General features: G+C 37.7%; 1 protein-coding gene across 16 annotated transcripts in view; it reads left to right on the top strand.

The window, feature by feature from the left end:
- Positions 1-18,323, top strand: part of LOC108723922 (collagen alpha chain CG42342) — a 171,717-nt gene that overhangs the window by 130,513 nt on the left and 22,881 nt on the right. For 12 of the 16 annotated variants that reach the window (XM_018449968.1, XM_018449962.1, XM_018449963.1 and 9 more), the window contains 3 exons: positions 6,461-6,640; positions 8,198-8,303; positions 12,784-12,872. In XM_018449968.1, the coding sequence (XP_018305470.1) occupies positions 6,461-6,640; positions 8,198-8,303; positions 12,784-12,872 (375 nt within the window). Of the gene's footprint in view, positions 1-72; positions 127-6,460; positions 6,641-8,197; positions 8,304-12,783; positions 12,873-18,323 lie in introns of all 16 variants that reach the window. The other 4 variants (XM_018449965.1, XM_018449970.1, XM_018449973.1 and 1 more) reach the window with 2 other exon arrangements.

Raw genomic sequence — 18,323 nt, forward strand, 5'->3', positions numbered from 1 at the left:
CCCCCCCCCCCTCCTCCTGTTCTTGTCTTGTAGCGATTTGGTTTTTTACCCGTAGTGTTGACCTACTTTTAGGATCTTCAGGAGAAAGGGGTTAATATCTCAGCGCAGAACATCATACCACTGAAAGTAAGTGCGCCTGCTTTTCGGGAAGCCCCCTTATTTTCCTTCCCTTTTATCGATCCCTCGACGAATGGTGCTCGAGTCGAATTTTGCAACAGAACTCTTCGGTGATCTATTTTCAGAAGACGTTTTATTTTAAAACATTTTATAAATTTATGTATTAATTATTCATTGTTACTCAATATTTCCGTAAATATCGTTCTGCATCCATTATTTTTAAGGCATTAAATTTTTTAAGTTGCCTTGATATACGTAGTTCGATAAGTCAGTAACTTTTTAAAAGATATTGAAAAATAAATCGAAATTTTTTTAACTATTTTGTTAAAAACAAAACAGTTAAAAAAGTCACTGATTTATTAAACTGCCCTCATATTCAAAAGGAAGGGGAAAAAATATAAAAAAGGAAAGAGATATTGCAGATTAACTTGAATATTTTTAGAACTTATCTTTTGTTTATTCATACTTTCTCGAGGACGCTTAAACACCACCAGATCATTCTAAATTCGCTGGTGAAAGTAGAAAATGCCCTGCTGAAACGAGCTGTCGCGCTGCAAAGAAGTTACAAAAGTTTGCTCACCTCGGAGGAATCCCGGGGCGATTTAATTCCCCTTTTCTCCGAGATTGCAAACTTAGTTCTCGTTCTCGTCCTCGTTCGCTGTCGCGACAACCGGAAGTTGTCGGGAGGGTTTATTTATCGGTCGGATAACCGATACCGAGCGTGCTGTATATATCTGTCCTTTAATCACGTAGTGGAATTTTGTCGCGGTCGACGCGGCTTCACGCTGAGCACCGTTTGTCCGAGGGAACGAACGAGGCGCGAACACGGCGGAAGGAAGTTTCGAGTAGTTGTAACTCGGAAGATCGCACAAGGATCGAGTCGAATCATCCCGCTGTGTTCGCGCCATATCGACATGCGCGAGGTTCGCTGGATCCCTTACAACGTACCCTTTTATTTTACGGTTCGATACCTCCGTTCTTACGCCCCATCTTCCTCTCTCTTTCTCTCTCTACTCTACTCTCTCTATTGGGGGTCGTGTACAAGTTACTGCGTGTCTCGTATACCATTCTCGATAATCGATTGTCTCGATACGCGAAAGGAAAGACCGCTCAAAGATCCACGAAGGAAAGCCACTGCCTTGCCTCGCGATATTCCTGCATCTCTCGGGCGAAATGCAAATCCTCTCGCGAAAGGCAGACACAGCCTCTCGGCTCAGCTTCGGCTGCTGCTGTGGTTGCTTGTCGGCGTCGAATTCGTATTCCTCGAAAGATCGGAGACGCGGTCGGTAGTGGAGTGCCAACAGTGCGATATCCTATACTCTTTCAGAGTAAGAGATGGAACCGGTTCCCCTCCCCCCGCACGTTTCGTACATCCGCTCCGCGCTAGTGCTTTGACTCGGCACGACGACGGCTTCCACGAGCGCCGTTTGGGTCTCAAAGGGGATATCGTCCCGTCGCTTGAGATGTATCGCTTTATCAAATTCCGAAGGCGGAAGATTTTTAGAATTACGGTTTCACAACGTAGAAATTTTCAAAGTCAAATTTACAGTCGAAGAATTTTCAGATATTCGACAAAAGAATTTTCAACTTGAATTTTACGATGAAAGACATTCAGATCTGAATTTTGCAATTTTTCGCTTACATTTTGTCTTGATAAAACTTTGCATTAATTAAATCACATATTTTTGTTGCAATACTATATACATATAAAATAATAAATAGAACTTGAAAATATGACAGGATTTTTATAAAATAAAGTATTAACAATAACAAAATTTTTGAGTTTTGTACCTGATAGAATATTCAAAATTTTTTTATCAGTAATGTACATTTGTCAAATAAATCTTCATGATGATTTTGCAACAAAGACAATCTTTCGCTTAAAGTTTATCCATGATGTCTGTTATAATATAAATGTGTTATATAATCAAATGATTTCTCTTTATTGCAACTTTATATACATATAAAATAAAAAGTAAAACTTGAATATAACAGAAGTCTGATGAAATAAAGTATTGATAATGACTTTTTAGTTTTGTACTAAAATATTCACAATCATTATCAGTAATATTTTTCGAATAAACCTTTATGATTGAGTTTGATTTTGCATTCGACACAACACGTGCAGGCAAGGTGTCAATACTGAAGGAAAAACATACGCGAGGGAAAAAAAAGCATCCGAAATTCACGAACGCCTCCGCGAGAGGGAATTTTACGCGAGAAGCGCGGATTACGTGGTCGCGTAGCCGCGAAAAAATCCCGACGGGAAACGTGCGCGAGGGAAAAAAAAAAGGAAGAGGGGAGCAAAAAAACGCAAACGTGGCAGCGTTACGCTGGCGCACATAAGGCGCGAGTAAAAAATGCACGACCCCGCCGCACCCGTCCCGCATGCCGATGCGAAAATCGCACACGCACCCGTACACATTGGGGCGCGTGCGTGCGTGCGTTGCATGATACTACTTTGTAACATCTGCAGTCTATCCTATTCTCTCTATGGCGTAGTGCGATGTGTGTGTGCTACCCACCTACGGGTGTGCATCCACCCGCTGGATGAATGCGCGGGCGATTTATAGCGCGTAGGTGGTATCCGTAGACTTGCCTGTGATCGTATCGCAGTCGCATGATATCGCACGATGATGGTGTATTGATGTAGCTGTCGGGAATGAATAAGTAATTGCTGATTCTCCGGCGGGCGTTGGTCAACCGAAACTCGAATACACGATGTATACTCGTTAGACGATTATCGTGATAGATCGGATGGATTGTTCGTTATTAAAAGGGGTGACATCAAAGAAAAAGAAAATCAGAGGCAGTTGCACCGAAAGTCTATTTGAGAGAATAAATCTTATTTCGAGAATGCTGCTTCAGGAAGCGTATCTGCTACTAAAAGAGAAACGCGAGTGACCTATTTCAATACAGTTGCGATGCGGACGCGATTGCGAGTATCGATAGAGATGCTTTTGAAGGTACGAGCGCGTTGTAATATATTTACATGGAGATAGATGAGATCGCTTGACACAATGGCAGTGATAAAGCATAAAGGTAATGCAAATAATAAATGACAATAGCGCGACCGCGAAATATTGGTAGGGATGGTTAGCCATAATGAGCTAAATTTCCTTTCTCTAGCGACGCTACAACTAGAACTACGTTCGAGAATTCAATAATGTAACGCTAACCACAGTTAACTATTCTGTTAAAGAACCCCATTACGTCTAATTGTAAGTATTCATGGGATGCGAGAAGTTGGTCGTTTTTCATGCTTCCACTCTTTTTCGCAGAAGATTCCGTAGAAGCAGAGCAAAACGAAATAGTCTAAGTTGAGTTCAATTAGTTGTATCGAAGTCTCCATCGTATAAACTTGATATTTATTATATTTGAATCAAGCAAAAGGATTTTATTTATTTAACTAAATTTTTCTAAAAAAAATAAATAGTATGCCATATAGTTTCACATCGTTCCTTTACTTCAAAAGTGACACAATTCAAAAAATTAAGTTTCCCAGAAGAGTGGAAAAGTATTATCCAATTTGACAAAAAATTATTAATTAATCGAATAATATCGGCAAAAAGAATATATTTTTAATATGATCATATGTTATTTTTGTCATTTTTGTTTCACAACGCTTAAAAATCATTTTTTTTGATGATTTTTTAAAATCCTTTTTGAGTTGTAAGGACTTTAACTATTTTTTATAAAATTAAATTAGTTGGTAATATTTATTTGTATGAATGTATTACATATATTTTTTTTAACAAGGTGAAAAATTACACATTTTTCTATATTCTATTTGAAAGTGGTACAAAATATGACGGCGATTTAGAATCTGGACGATCTCTGAATCCAATTATATATTATATCAATTATATATTATCAAAGAAATTAAATTTGAAAAGGAGCTAATTAAGAGTCTACTAAATATTTTTTTGAATATAAATTTGCGCACTTCTTACCTGACTGCGCTGACTCCTAATTAGCCCCTTCAAATTTAATTTCTTTCCTCTTAAGGAGTCCATTATTATATATATATTTTCTATATATTATCAATATATTTACAATTATATATTATAAATTTATATAATTATAAATTATAATTCTGAAACCTTCTTAACTCATTCATAGTAATAACTTCATAGTACCTAATAAAAAAAATCACATTTTTCTTAATTGTGTCACTTTAAAGTAAAATAGCGACATTTAATTTTTTAATTTTTCTATAACAACATGAAGAGATTTAATCATCTTTAAATATGATAGAACTCTCATATTTGTCTTCTCGTATGAATATTCTTGTATGAATATTCAGATCTATTGTTTAATTACGGCTCTCGGTGCCTCAGGCCTCTATCGGTTCCGGCGTACGCGGGAGAGAAATTAAAAAATAGGCTGCGCTGAAAAATTATTCTATCCCTTCTCTCTTTTTTGTCAACCATGAAACATGTTGCCCTCACGCAAAATGCTCGCGACGGCCGCGTATATCTCCGAAAACGCGCCTCGACGGGCTATTCCGGGTTGAGTTTTCATCCGCGGGGCACCTGCGCCCTCGGGATATGTGTACGTGCGTGTACAATACGTCTGGCGCATGCATGCCGCGTGTCGTAGACTTCTCTAAACGTTGCGTTGCTCGTACATTTCTGTCTGCCTGGGCATATTGTGCGTGTATGTGGTGTCCCGCCTGTACGCGCCGAACGACGATCCATCGTTATTTGTCTCGGCCATCATCCAGGTTCGCGATTGCATGCATGTGTATGCGCTCAATGTGGTCGAGTCGCGGCGCGTTATCGCGCACATATCGTCTTTCCCGCGTTGTCTCTCGCGAACGCATATAAACACGTGTTCTCCGCGCGCATTTGCTACGGGGGTGGTTGCTCGGGTGAGGTTGCTCGGGTGAGGTTGCTCGGACCCCGCTGATGTGTCTCTCCGGTCGTGACAGAAATTAATTGCTCACTCGTATACGCGGGCTGTCTCATCGCCGCTGGAAAATGCTGTTTCAATAGCTGGGCCTTCGACGAACCGCGGCATTCATCGTTCCCGAATGCGTTTGATGAAGGGTCTAATTAATATTTGACCCGAGAGAGCACGCGTAGTATTCCGCATATGACACGTATACTGACAGCGATATTTTTCGTATCGTCATACACGCGCCGCACAAGTATTAATTATTAAAAATAAAATTCTGATCTTTCGATAATTTTAATGGAATTTTATATCGATAGGAATTTAAAAATATCTATAATTTTATTATCGGGATATTTAATTCTGCAAAAAAAATTAACAAAGATATTCGCTTGTTGACTTTCTCTCCGATAATGATGAAACAAGAATTAATTAAACGTTTTTCACAAAAATCCCATTAGTTAAAACTACTTAAAAGTATAATCAAAACTTATCTCTCTCTCACCTCACCAGCTCTAGTTTTTTCTGTTTCATTGAATTACTTTACTTCGAATAAGTGCCAATAACTGCAGAAAGAAAGATAAAACTTGTTCGCTTAAAGATATTTCAAAATTGCCTTCGAACTTATCGTACCACGATTTTAGCTCCGGACAATGGACACTGTCTTTTAACGGCTTCTCTGTTACATCGGAAACTTTTCTACATTACGTCGAAAACGATCGCGTAAAAGTATCTATGGAAGAAAAAAAAACGATCTAAAGACCACTAGGGAGGTATTTCTCCGCGACATCCGATTACACCTCCAGCATCTTTGGGCATCTTTTTACAAGAGAGAGATAATGAAAAATTCTCTCGCACTAAATGAAAACTTTTCACTCGCCCTTTCGCGCCGTCGAAGCAGGACCATGGAGTAATACTGTAACACGATAAAAGGTCCATTTCGTAATTCGCTGTAGTTACTCGCCGCATCGTGAAACCATAAATCCGCGCGAAGAGCAACCCCGTACCCCCGCGCGCGCGCGCGCCGAGATCTTTCTCGTTTCCATGCACTGTTCTCTCGCGAGTTCTCCTTTTTCCTGCGTCCATCCGCCAGTCCACATACCTCCCTCTCTTCTCTCTCTCTCTCTCTCTCTCTCTCTCTCTCTCTCTCTCTCCACTCTTTACTAACTTCGTCTGTGCCTCTCTCTCTCTCTCTTGCTCTGTCTATCTGTCGTTCTCTCGCTTTCCTATCTACTTCTTTTTACTGTTTCGCCATCCTAACCCGAGAGATCGTATGCCACACATACGACTCTCCTTCTTCTTTGACCTCCCTTCTTCTCTCTTTTCCCCTTGTCGATCCCCCGTCAGTCCGTGGCACAAACCGACGAGTACCGAGAGACACTCTTGTGTCGAGGGCTCTCGCCGGAGAGAAAAGCCGTAACGACGTAACGCTCTTGGGACGTAACAGGGAGAACCGGGTGAACCCGGGCCGCCGGGACCACCCGGTCCGCCAGGAGCCGAGGGTCTTCCTGGACATGAGGGCAGACAGGGGATTCCGGGCGAGGTTGGCGCACCAGGGGAGAAGGGCCCGCCCGGGCCGATTGGGCCCATCGGCCCGACGGGCACGTCAGGACTTGCAGGTCCCAAGGTAAGTCAGACAGATTTAATCCACGTTTTATCTCTGGTTACACGTCGACTATCCTCGTCTTTGGGACATCGAGATATCAAGTGTCACCTATTTCCGTAAATTTAAAGAGCTTTTCTCGGTCCTTTTTTTCATGACGTGACAGATGCTTCCCATCATGAAAGAAGTGAAAATAGCATTCTTTCTCTTAGCAAAGAATGCACTAACATTAAAAAGAGTGGAGGGGAATAAGTGACCTATTTAAAAGATTCTTTTCCAATATTATCTTTTAAAAATATATTAGAATGTTATAAAAATATTCTGTGTAGAGAATTTTTAAAAAGTTTTATTGGAATTTATAAATCTCATTTGCGCTTTTTTGCGTGTAATATATAGATAATTTCTAAACATATCAAAAAGTTGTTTTAATTATACACCAAGTTGAGCTGGGGAAAGATAATTAAAAAACTAAAATTATCTCTCAAATGATGAATTAATTCTCATTAATATTAATTAAAAATGCATTAAAAGGGATTTGTAATTATTCTGACATTAAAGAAATAAAGATAAAAAGCAAAAAAGCAAAAATGTTGCAAAATTTGGATTCTCGCGTGAACATGCTACACATTCACAAGATAATATAAATAAATTTTATTTTCATAAAATTTATTGTATAAAAATATGTTACATCATATCGTTGTATAAATTATCTCCATTTCCGATTCGTCGATAGCTGAATTGATAATACTGGCGTTTAACTGGAATTAAACTTAACTTTATTTATCCGATTGATATTATAAAGCACGATTTCACGCATAATCACGGGCTTGCGTATTTCGAAATATCAAACATCTGATACCGCGGATTCAAAATTCCACAGAGAGTGATTTAATATTACGGATGTATCACCGCAGGTAACCACGTTATACCGTGGAATTATGTAATGATTACGGGCCGCGTGCTTTCAAGTACGTGGTTTGAAACAAATCCGGCTAATCTCATGGGATTTTGAATTTCTCTCAAATTTCAACGGCGTCTCAATTTCGTTTAATAGCGAGCGATAAACCATTCAATCTACATATTTAGCGCGAAGAATATGCACTATTTTTTGTATTATTTAAAATGTTTTTTACACTTAAAAACTAGTAAACTCGCTGCCTGTCGTTGAAAAAAAGCGCAACGTAGATATTACGCTCTTAATATTGCCATTCAAGAGGTTACGTAACTGATAATTATTAATGGAGTACAACAGAGCGATTACAGAACAATGGAGTATTAATTACGTCCGGCGCATTGTTAATTTAATCCAACTATAATTAATTACATTCGAAAGCACGTTCCTGCATATTAATTACTGACGCTTGATACTGCCACGATAAAGGATCATCAAACGCTATCCATTTAGGAAAGTGTTCTTTTAATTAACCTGTCGTATGCGTTGGACAGAATTGCAGTGGAAAAAGAAACGTGATAATTTAATTTTCAGAAAATAATTATTGTAACGAAGCGAGAAATATGAGAGAGGAGTTGCGTGAATATGGAATAATTATCGAAAAATCATCGAAAGTTTATTTTCGACAGGGTGACAGGGGTGATAAGGGCGATCGGGGCTTCACGACGACCTTAAAGGGTGAGCAGTTTCCAAGTGGAGTATTTGAAGGCCCACCTGGTCCACCAGGACCACCTGGTAAGCATACAAACGAGATAATCTGCATATGAAATAAATGATTAAACATTACACGTCAATTGCATTCCCGTGAGGAATACGAGAACACGTCACGGTAACTCTCTACGAATCTTCTATGCAAATTATTTATTTCGTTAGCATTTCATTTGAATCTGATATCGTAGCTTTTCTAATTATATCAGGAAATCACGGAATACACGGAGCTAGACGTTATTTTTCTTCTTTGCGTCGTTTATTTTTCATTTCCTCGACAGTATTTTACATTTCATTTAATACGTTTTATTAAATTAATATTTTTCACATCGTTTATTAAAATTGATATTTTCCACATCTTTATTTTAACAATATTATTTAATGCTGTAATCTTCCACTTTATAATTCCCTCGTGGATTCTTTTGACGGGCAGTGCGCGATTGAAAAATCATTAGTATCGTGATCCACGAGAGAATTAAGTCGGTCACGCGCGACAATTCGGAATCGGAACGCGATATGGTATTCATCCGATTATCTTCGCGAATCGATTATCTCCGCGCGCCGGTGTGACCTCGGGCAAAGAAAAGGCGGAAATGTTTGACGAGGAAATCTTGACTTGGATGACCGTGCAGGTTCCTCAAGAAGAGAAGCGATCGCGCACGGTGGGCGTATATACGTGCTGTGTCTCGCCGGCGTAGTAATATATGCGGCCGTGAGCAAATCTTTCTTTGCCATTCGCGCGAGCCTCCTTTTTTTTTCTACCGCCACTCGTCCCGTGCGGATCGGACGTTAACCCTTCGGGAGTTGAGCGTCCTCGAGGAGCACCATCCAAAAAACTGCGCACACATTTATGTACATGATGATATCTCGCGAAATTCGTAGAGGAAAAGGCGATAATGTGGGCCTCCATTTTGTTTTTCTGTGTAATTTTTGTATTTTTTAATTATATTCAAGTCAATCGTATCGCAGATACTTTATTGATCTGAGTTTAATAAAAATATACTTGAAATAATTGAGGTAGTTGACAAAATGGGAGAAATTGTTTAAATGAACGAGACGTTATGATGTGAGTATCTGTGATGGTAAAGTGGGACCTCTTCTATGGAATCTAGTTTCTTCAGGTCTTTTAAAACTTCCCATGAAATCCAAATAATTTAATCTCATAGAAAATTCTAAACGTATTCAGACATTATCAAATTCCGAAATTTCTTTTCATTAATACGTCCTCCTAGCAATACTTTTGCGTTGATCCTGTCGACAAAAAGGTCTCGCCAATCATGACAGTAATGTTTCACATTTCGATACCCATTCTAAGAACAAGTTAAAAATCTTTTGCAAGAAATGGTGTTAATTATAATAGAACTTTAAGTAGGACTCATGTTGGAAGCAGAAGCCACATAATCACCTTTTCCTTTACTTGGATGAAAATAATCTTACAAAAAAAAGACAATTATAAGAAACATTAGAAAAATGTTCGTAATAAAAGAAAAATAATAAGATGTCATCGTTACTTAAACACGTTAAAGTATTACAGTACGCAACGTTACTTCAAACCCAGGATTATATAATTTTAAAGTAAACAGAATGTGACAAGAGGTTTTAAAAAATTCATAAGTAAGTCTTAACTTCGTAGAAAATTGAATTAACTTCATAATATATAATCCAAATTTCGTTGAACTGAGATGTTTAATAGCGCTAACGTTATAAAGATGCGACCGACGTAGAATTTTCATGAATATTCGCCGAGAAAAAAATCGCTTCTAAGTGCAACCGAGAAATCTGTAGCCTCTGGGAGCTGTCACGACAATTCTAAGATACTCTGTGTAAAAGATTCAGCTGTTTAAAATTACAAGATAAGAGACACGCTTCTCGTGAATAGTGCAGAGGGTAATAAATGCGCAGTCCTGAGGTACGGCACCGCTCGGCAAGCGGAAGCTGGGGAATATCTCGTCACGTAAAGACGAGCGCGACTGTCGACTTAAAAAATTCCGACCCACCTCTCGCGCCAATATCTCACGACTCGGTCGTTCGTCAACGTTCGTACGCTCACCCTGCCATACCGCGCGACGGCGAGAAAATGATTTACGATCGCGGACGTATTCAGAATCCGATCTCGCTACTCGTAAACGACCGTTTACAGCGCGCCGTGTTGACCGTGATATGTCGGATATTGGCAAAAGCGTCGCAAGTATCAGTTATCTGCCTCGCGACATGATTGATCCGCGAGAGAAACACCGTGATTATAATTGAGTGAGAACCGTCAGGAAAATAGGAAACACCGAAACAGTTTTAAGCGCTCGTTAGGAAACCTGTAACTAGTTTAAAGAGACGATTGGAAAACCAATCATTGAAAATTTATGCAATTTATTTATGAAATTGCAAACATACAGTCCTCAAAATAACTTTATTCGATTCGAATGGAATTAATCTCCTTTATAATAAAAAGTACTTAGATCATATTTCGAGATAAAATCTTTTATTCCAATCAAGAATGAACTGAAGGTAAAGATCTCAAAAGGGGGATTTAGCAGAAAGACCGGATTAAAGTCCTCTTTTTTGTAAAAACCTCCTGAATTTTAGATGAAAGCTTTACGTCAATTTATCTTCGTCTATGCAAGAAAATAATGTAGCGTTGATAAGATAACTCCGATATGATCGTGTCGAAGACAACGTCATGAAAAGCATGGCTAACAACTACGAGTCCAATGCATTTGACAGAAATGAAATTACGCGAACGCTAATCCGTCTTTATACCGTTGTACGATGACAGCAGAGAACCAAGGATGGGTAACAACGTTTCCGAGCATTATACATGCGCGCCTGACAGAATTAATTTAGCCACATACAAATCCGTCTCGCAATTTCATGGCACGAACTGCAACAAGCAGCGGAGTCGCAGAAACTCGCTACTGTCGATATTGTACGAAGTCGTATTTTAGAATCAACGGTGCGCGCCACGCGGTGTATTTACTCTGTACGGTGCGATTCGCTCGTGCGACCCTCGAATTTCGTTTTGTGCACGTGGAAATTTTTGCACACACACACACAGTTGCTATTTCGTGACTTATAATATAAATAACATCTAGAAAAGGTAGCTCGAGCGTTAAAACAAGTAACACGCGCAAGTTAACAGTTGATCTGTTTAGCGATATTAATCACTAAAGGAAGATAAACAAATTTCAAATTCATTTCTCAAAGAAGTTTTCTTATAAAATATAAAAGAAAATATAATATAAAATTAAATTTATTTAACTTTATATCGATTTGATATAAATTTTATAGAGACAAAATATTCTCTAATTTTTATCAGTGTAACAGAAGTTATCACAAATGTCATTCTATTACTGGCGAGCAAATGAAAGAAAATCCTATTATGCAGATATAGAAGTTCTTTTGCCGTGTGACAGAACAACATTGATCGTTTTCGTTGCGAGAATATATTGCTGTCAGTTCTATCTGAGAACTGTAGATAAATCAAAAGACAGTCGATAAAAAAGTAACGATCAAGCACGTCACTGCAAATGAAGTGTTAAGATGAATGCACATAAAAGTAGAAGTAAGCAGTAAGCAGTAAGCAATAAAACGTAAGACCGCCATCTTTCATATGTATAGATATACTGGCAATGTTAATTACTACTTCATACGTCTTAATGCTTATTACTTACTGCTTGCTGCTTACTTCTACTTCTATGTGCGTTCATCTTTAATCTGTACGACGCTTGACAGACCGCAATTTTCAATTCTTACACAGAAAGAATGATTTTACTGAAGTATTAAAAAATTTAGCTACATTAAAAAAATGTACTAAACTTTAATAAATATTTGTTCGATTAATGTTAATTCAATGTATATTTATCTTTACTTGTACAAGAATTATTAATTTGATGTAACTATCTCAATTTGTTATTAAATAAATATTTATTTATTGTAAATCTTCAGTTATAATACTATATTAAAAAATTATATATTAAGATTTAATAAATTTTTTTCTCGATAAAATTTTGTTTCAACTATCGAAATAATTATGTAGGGAGTTCAAACTAATTAATAGAATGTTAAAACTTTTTCTAACATTGTCATTCACGCTTAAGCATTCTACATAATTATTTTGATGGACCGACAAAATTATCTTCAGATTTGTATCTTATATAGCTGAATTTTTAGATACTTTAGCAAAATCATTTTTTACGTGTAGTCGTTCAATCTTAATTGATCATGTTACATTCGGGTTTACATTGTAATATTTCAACCGATCGCGTTACCTGTCGCAAAATTTCTTCGCGCAATTTGTTTTATTTCAAAATCGCCGCAAGCCGCGTTCTTTCGGTTCATATCTACTTCCGTAAAGCTCGATCACGCGATCCGTCGTCAAACGCGGCTTGGCGTTCGATCACTCGAAGAGAATCTTCGAAAAATGGAAATTCCGCGCTGCTCGTTCGCGTGCGTGCGTGCGGACGAGCCAGCGTGGTGTGCGGGCACCATGTCTCATCTTATCCACGGCACGCAGGGTCTCCGGGCGAGAAGGGAGAACTGGGCCCGACAGGACCGCCCGGCCTACCCGGCGAGAAGGGTACTCGGGGAAAGCAAGGGAAGAGGGTAAGCTTCAGCGAGGTCCTCCGACCGCCGCCGACCATCGACCAAAGTAACCCCGTATGACCATCCATCCACCCCCATCCCTACTCAGCCATCCGACCGATCCCGTTATCCGTTGATTGAATCCGAACGTAGCAGGAAGCAGAAACAAATTAAAAGAAGAAAAAAAAGAAAGAGATGGTCCATCCAATCTGTTCCCTGATACCCTCTTGAACCTTCCCGTTGCATCCTGCGTCCCGCATGGTATATGCATGTTTTTGCATGATAGCAAAAGTACATCGAACACTCACGTCCCTCGGACGCTGATAACCGCATGCTTCTTGACTTGGGTTGTCACCATTTAGATCTCTTATGTACGTAGCATGACGTAACCGTAGTTTTCTTCCGCGTGGGATTCAGTCTGTTTTTTTACAACGTGTCACAACACATGCCTCTCCAGTCTGAATCTACATATGTAGATATATATAGATCGAGTGTTTATAGCGTCAGTAAAATTTCCATCACATGGCCTTAGAGATTGCCTGATTTGATATTCCCGATTACGTCGCTCTTAATTCCGCGTTGGAGGAACGGATCTCCTCGTAAAGCCTCTGCGTTTATATATCGGTTTTAACATATTTCGTTTGCTTGCTCGTACCTCAATTCTAATTAATCTAATTTAAGAAATTAGCAAAATATTAATCATCCTTCGATTTTCGTCTGATGAATTTCAGCATTAATTATTTCGGTAGATTTAAATGTGAAATTGCACTTGATTCGTCTGAAGATTTCAATCGTCGATCTTCTATTTTTTGCCGATTAAATTCTCCGTAATACCAAAGAGAACAAATTTGCCGTAATTCTCTCTTCTGAGCGAAAAATGTGCGACTTTTTTTTCATCCATTTTCACTCCTTTTCGCCTTCTTGGTTTCTTTCGCCCTACTTTCGAGCATCGCCGACGTCTCGAGCTTTTCCTGCGGAATATTAGATTTTGTAATCTTTGAGATCTCTCTAGTTCCGAAAACGAGCGACTCCGCTCGCGCTTCAAGCCGCAAGCACGACGCGCGTGCACAGCACGGCACGGCACAGCACTCTTCACGCAGTCACGCGAGCATGAGCACGTACGTCACTCCGTCACATTTGCATCGTCGAATAAACTGCAGCCGAACAGCATCGTCACTCGGTTACGGTTACGGGCAGAGGGAAGTTCCTCGCTGTGAGGCGATTTGTAATCTCGCTTCGCGAAGATGTTTACACCCTCTACGGAGCCGTGGTTGCGCGACACGTAGGAACGGCGTTAAAGGAACGGAAAACAAATCTCCTCCATTTGATTCTATGTCTAGAATTTGAATTCCGTGTAAAAAAATGTAATTAATCTATGATGTTTACTATCTGGAAAACTTGGAAAACAATTGCAACAACTGCAATTTTCGAGAGATTTCTCTTTTACCCTTACAAATCAGGGAGTTTCATGGAATTTTATCGGTACTCAAAAAAATTTTTTTAATTTATGCCTAAATTCTAAGCAGAATCGTAAGGCTCGTAACATATTCCTGTAAGACTTGTAAGAATTTTTAAGTGCTTATACCTTTATACAATATTTTTACAGACAACTTCTTACTACCCATAAAATTTATAAGAAACTAAGTATTTACGAATAATCGTACGTCTTACGATCCATACGCATAAAATTAGAATACTAGTCATAAGTTCTTATATATACAAGTTTTACGAGAACACGTTACGAGTTTTACGATTCTGCTTAGAATTGACCCATTAATCTTTAAATTTAATTTCTATGTTTTTTTGAAAATATAGTTTTTTTGCAAACACTTTTCTTGATGATAAAAAATGTTGACAATCAATTAGCAATAAGTATTGCGAGTTTTTATTTAAAAATTCAGGATAAAAATAGAAGACAATATTCAATAGAAAAAAGTAGTGATACTATATATTATAATGAGTTTTTCTTATCGTATAGATTTCGCGGCAATTGTAGAAAATGATAGATATAGTCTCGTAGAATTTTCTACTAATTTTTAATACGTAGTTAATTTGCGTTGCTTGCACACTAATTTATCTCAAAGTTGCATTAAAAAAATTTTCTAATCTTACCTGGAATTTTGAATAAAAATATCTGGAAAATCCGGAAATTCTCAGGGAATTTTTCCACAAGATTTCAGTGAACATCCTGTTGATCAATTAATCCTCTTATTTGAGTGTTACAATGCAATTGCAATGTATTTACAATGTAACAGTAACGATCGTTTTTAAATGCGGTCGCACGCACATATATTCGATTCCCGTCGAATCAAGTAACATTGAATTTGAAATTCATACATTTATAAACTGACCACAGAATATTTCAGAATTTTGTTATTTGTTATTCGGCAACACATTGTTACAGTTATATCACTCTTGTCGCTATTCGGTCCACGAAACCGCATATGTATATTTTTTTACACGTGATATTTTCTCGCGCCTCCTTTGGGAACTTTCTTCGCCCGTCCGTGTCCATCTTCGGAATTGCATACGTACCTCGAGCGACTGCTGGGACTCGTCTGTCCCATAAAAAAAAAGCGAAAAAAAAAATAAACGACATGGAAAGTGAAAAAAAATGTAGAATAGTAAGCAGGAACTGAAAGCAGATAGGAAAAAAAAGAAACGTTGGTAGCAGCAAATAACACGTACCCATATTGTGATATCCGAGGCTTCTCCTCGGATTCTCCCTCTTTCTCAACCCCCTAATTCTTTCTTTTTCTCTCTCTTTCTCTCCTTATTTCTTTTTCTCGTGTTTTTACCTCTCGCGCGAACGTCGAGGCGTCGATCGTCTCCACGCATTCGCGCTCATCACCACCGGCACCATTCGCGAACCGCAGACTGTGAGCTGGCAAACAAACAAGCAAGCAAGCGAGCGAACGAACAGGGGTGGCGGGCTTAAAGCGCTCTCCTTCCGGCCGAATTACACGCCTACGCGCCTAACACCTGTAAACTAGTGCGCCTAAGAGCTTGGCGTGCGACCGTACCACTCTTTCGGGTCCATCGTAAGTATACTCGTAGATCTGCCGAGCGATCGTAACTTTTCCGATGGCTATTGCAAACGGCGACCACGCGCAGCGCATCCTCCGTAGACGCTTTTATTTTTTCCGCGAATGACAGCATCTCTAGAATTAAGAACGCGCGACGCATTTAATTGTATAAAGATAAAATGAAAATTTTTAAACATGTGTACTCGTTAATTGATCCATTGTCACAACATGTGACTTCCTGAACGCTCGTGGTTGTGTCAAAAATTAACGAAACGCTTCGATGTGATTGCTCTGACCATAGGTGACCACCGTGGTATTTAACGTGTTCGAAATTGTCAACCGAAATGTGATTCGTGAGTTTATTGATGAAATTTATTGCTCTGGTTTTGCAAGAAATATTAATTTCTCAAATTTTCTCTTTTCCTACCAAGCCGAAATGCGGTTGCATTTTAACATAATTTTTAGACAATCTCAGCATGGTATATATAAAAGTAGAAACTTAATATTTTCTTGAAAAAATGTATTAATTAAAATTAAATATAATATATTAATGAAAATTGAATTAAAATTAAATTGAATTAATGACAATGAATAATGAGATTTGTTATAATTTATCAAAGAATAGAATTCTATTCAATTCTTTTATTCTTAACTTTTATTATACTTTAGCATTTCGCACTATAGTATTTTAAAATATATGTAATAAATTTTTTTTGCTAATTTAAATGTAACGATTGAAAATTACGCCTAGAGAAGAGTATTATATACATACGTAAAAATTTTCTATGAAATAATTATACTTGTACAATAAACTATTGTTCTATGAAATAAAATTTCATATAAATTAACGATATTAATTTTTAAACATTTTAATTTTAAATGTTCATCATTTTATGTACATTTAATGCGCAAATATGTGTTTCTTACTGTAATGTGTGAAAATTCGTTTGTTCGTTTTATGTGTTTACCACAGAAAAGTGCTCTGTCCCATTTAGAAGTTATTAAATTTTCTGTAATTCTATGTATTTTATTTTGTGGAATTACGAGTCATTTTTTGCAGTGAAATGGCTAGTGAACGAGTATACTTTTGATAGCGTTTACGTGTAATGCTAAAAGCATGACAAATTTTAAACTAATGAGTAAAAAAATACATGCACGAGTTTCACATTTTTCAATGAAAAAACACATTTTTTCAGATATGTAGAACTACATTGAATTAAAATGCAATGAGAGATTAAATGGCACTTATTAAGTTTTGGTTGAGGAAAAATTAAGCAAAAATATTGAAATTTGCATAAATACACCATGTTCGTGCTCAATTTTTCAAGATATTCCCTATTTGCCCCCAATTTGTTATTAATATTATCATATTCATAAAGTCAGAATCCATAAAAAACACTATTCCTTTTATTTACACCTTCTTGAGCACAAATCAGTCCCTTTTTAACGTTTTCCTTTCTGTCATAAGAAGAATCGTTCTCTTAACGTAATTGCCATTATATTTCGCGATTTCTTTTTGTGACTATGATGCGGAATAATTTTACAAGTAAATGGAAATATAATGCATTTGCAGAAAATGCGATTAAATGCGAAATGTACGCAAATCTTGCAATCTGGCTTTTATAGACACGGTATCAGACACTGAGAATTACCCTTCGGAGCAACTTTGGCAGTTCCGCTGCAGTTTCGCGGTCGAACTGCGACGGTAAACTCGCGGATACACATGTCCGCTCGCGATACTTACCTTCGGCTCACCGAACCGTAAAATTCGCCATTCGACCACAAAGCAAGCTCGCTCGCAACTTTGCCCGTCCGCTCGATTTGCCTCTCTGACGAGACGCGAAACCGGGATGCTTGTTCCGGATGCGCTGCGTGCGTCCCGATTGCAAAGCCGCGGCCAAGTGTACGTTTAACTACAGATAACGTATACGGAGTACGCCAATTTGTTCAAAAATATCTTGGAGACGGATCCTCAGACAATACTAGGAATTAATCTCTTTTGAAAGTACCTTGATTTTTACGGAAGATCCCTTAACTTGTTTTTCATCAAATTTAAATTTGCTTGCAAAATTTAATTCCATATTTTCTTTATAACGTTCGATAATTATAATTACTACATTAATTATATTACTACAGTTCAAAAATTTTAGTTTAAAATTTTCAGACATACACTGAAGAAAAACTAAATTTTAATAAATATTTTTTTTAATAGTTCCAAGTAAATATTTACTAAATGTAAATATATATTTATTTGATACAAAACCATTAATTTAATTTAACTCATTTTTTTATTGAGTAAATATTTACTGTAAATGTTTATACAGTACTATTCAAAGAGGTATATATTAAAATTTAATAAATTTTTTTCAGAATGTAAAGAAACTAATACATAATGTCTTCGATATTTTTGCTAAGGAAAAATGGACTTCCAAATTCATTAAAAGAT

The sequence above is a fragment of the Mycetomoellerius zeteki genome, unplaced genomic scaffold, assembly GCF_001594055.1.
Source record: "Mycetomoellerius zeteki isolate Tzet28-1 unplaced genomic scaffold, Tzet1.0 scaffold252, whole genome shotgun sequence".
Classification (NCBI taxonomy): domain Eukaryota; kingdom Metazoa; phylum Arthropoda; class Insecta; order Hymenoptera; family Formicidae; genus Mycetomoellerius; species Mycetomoellerius zeteki.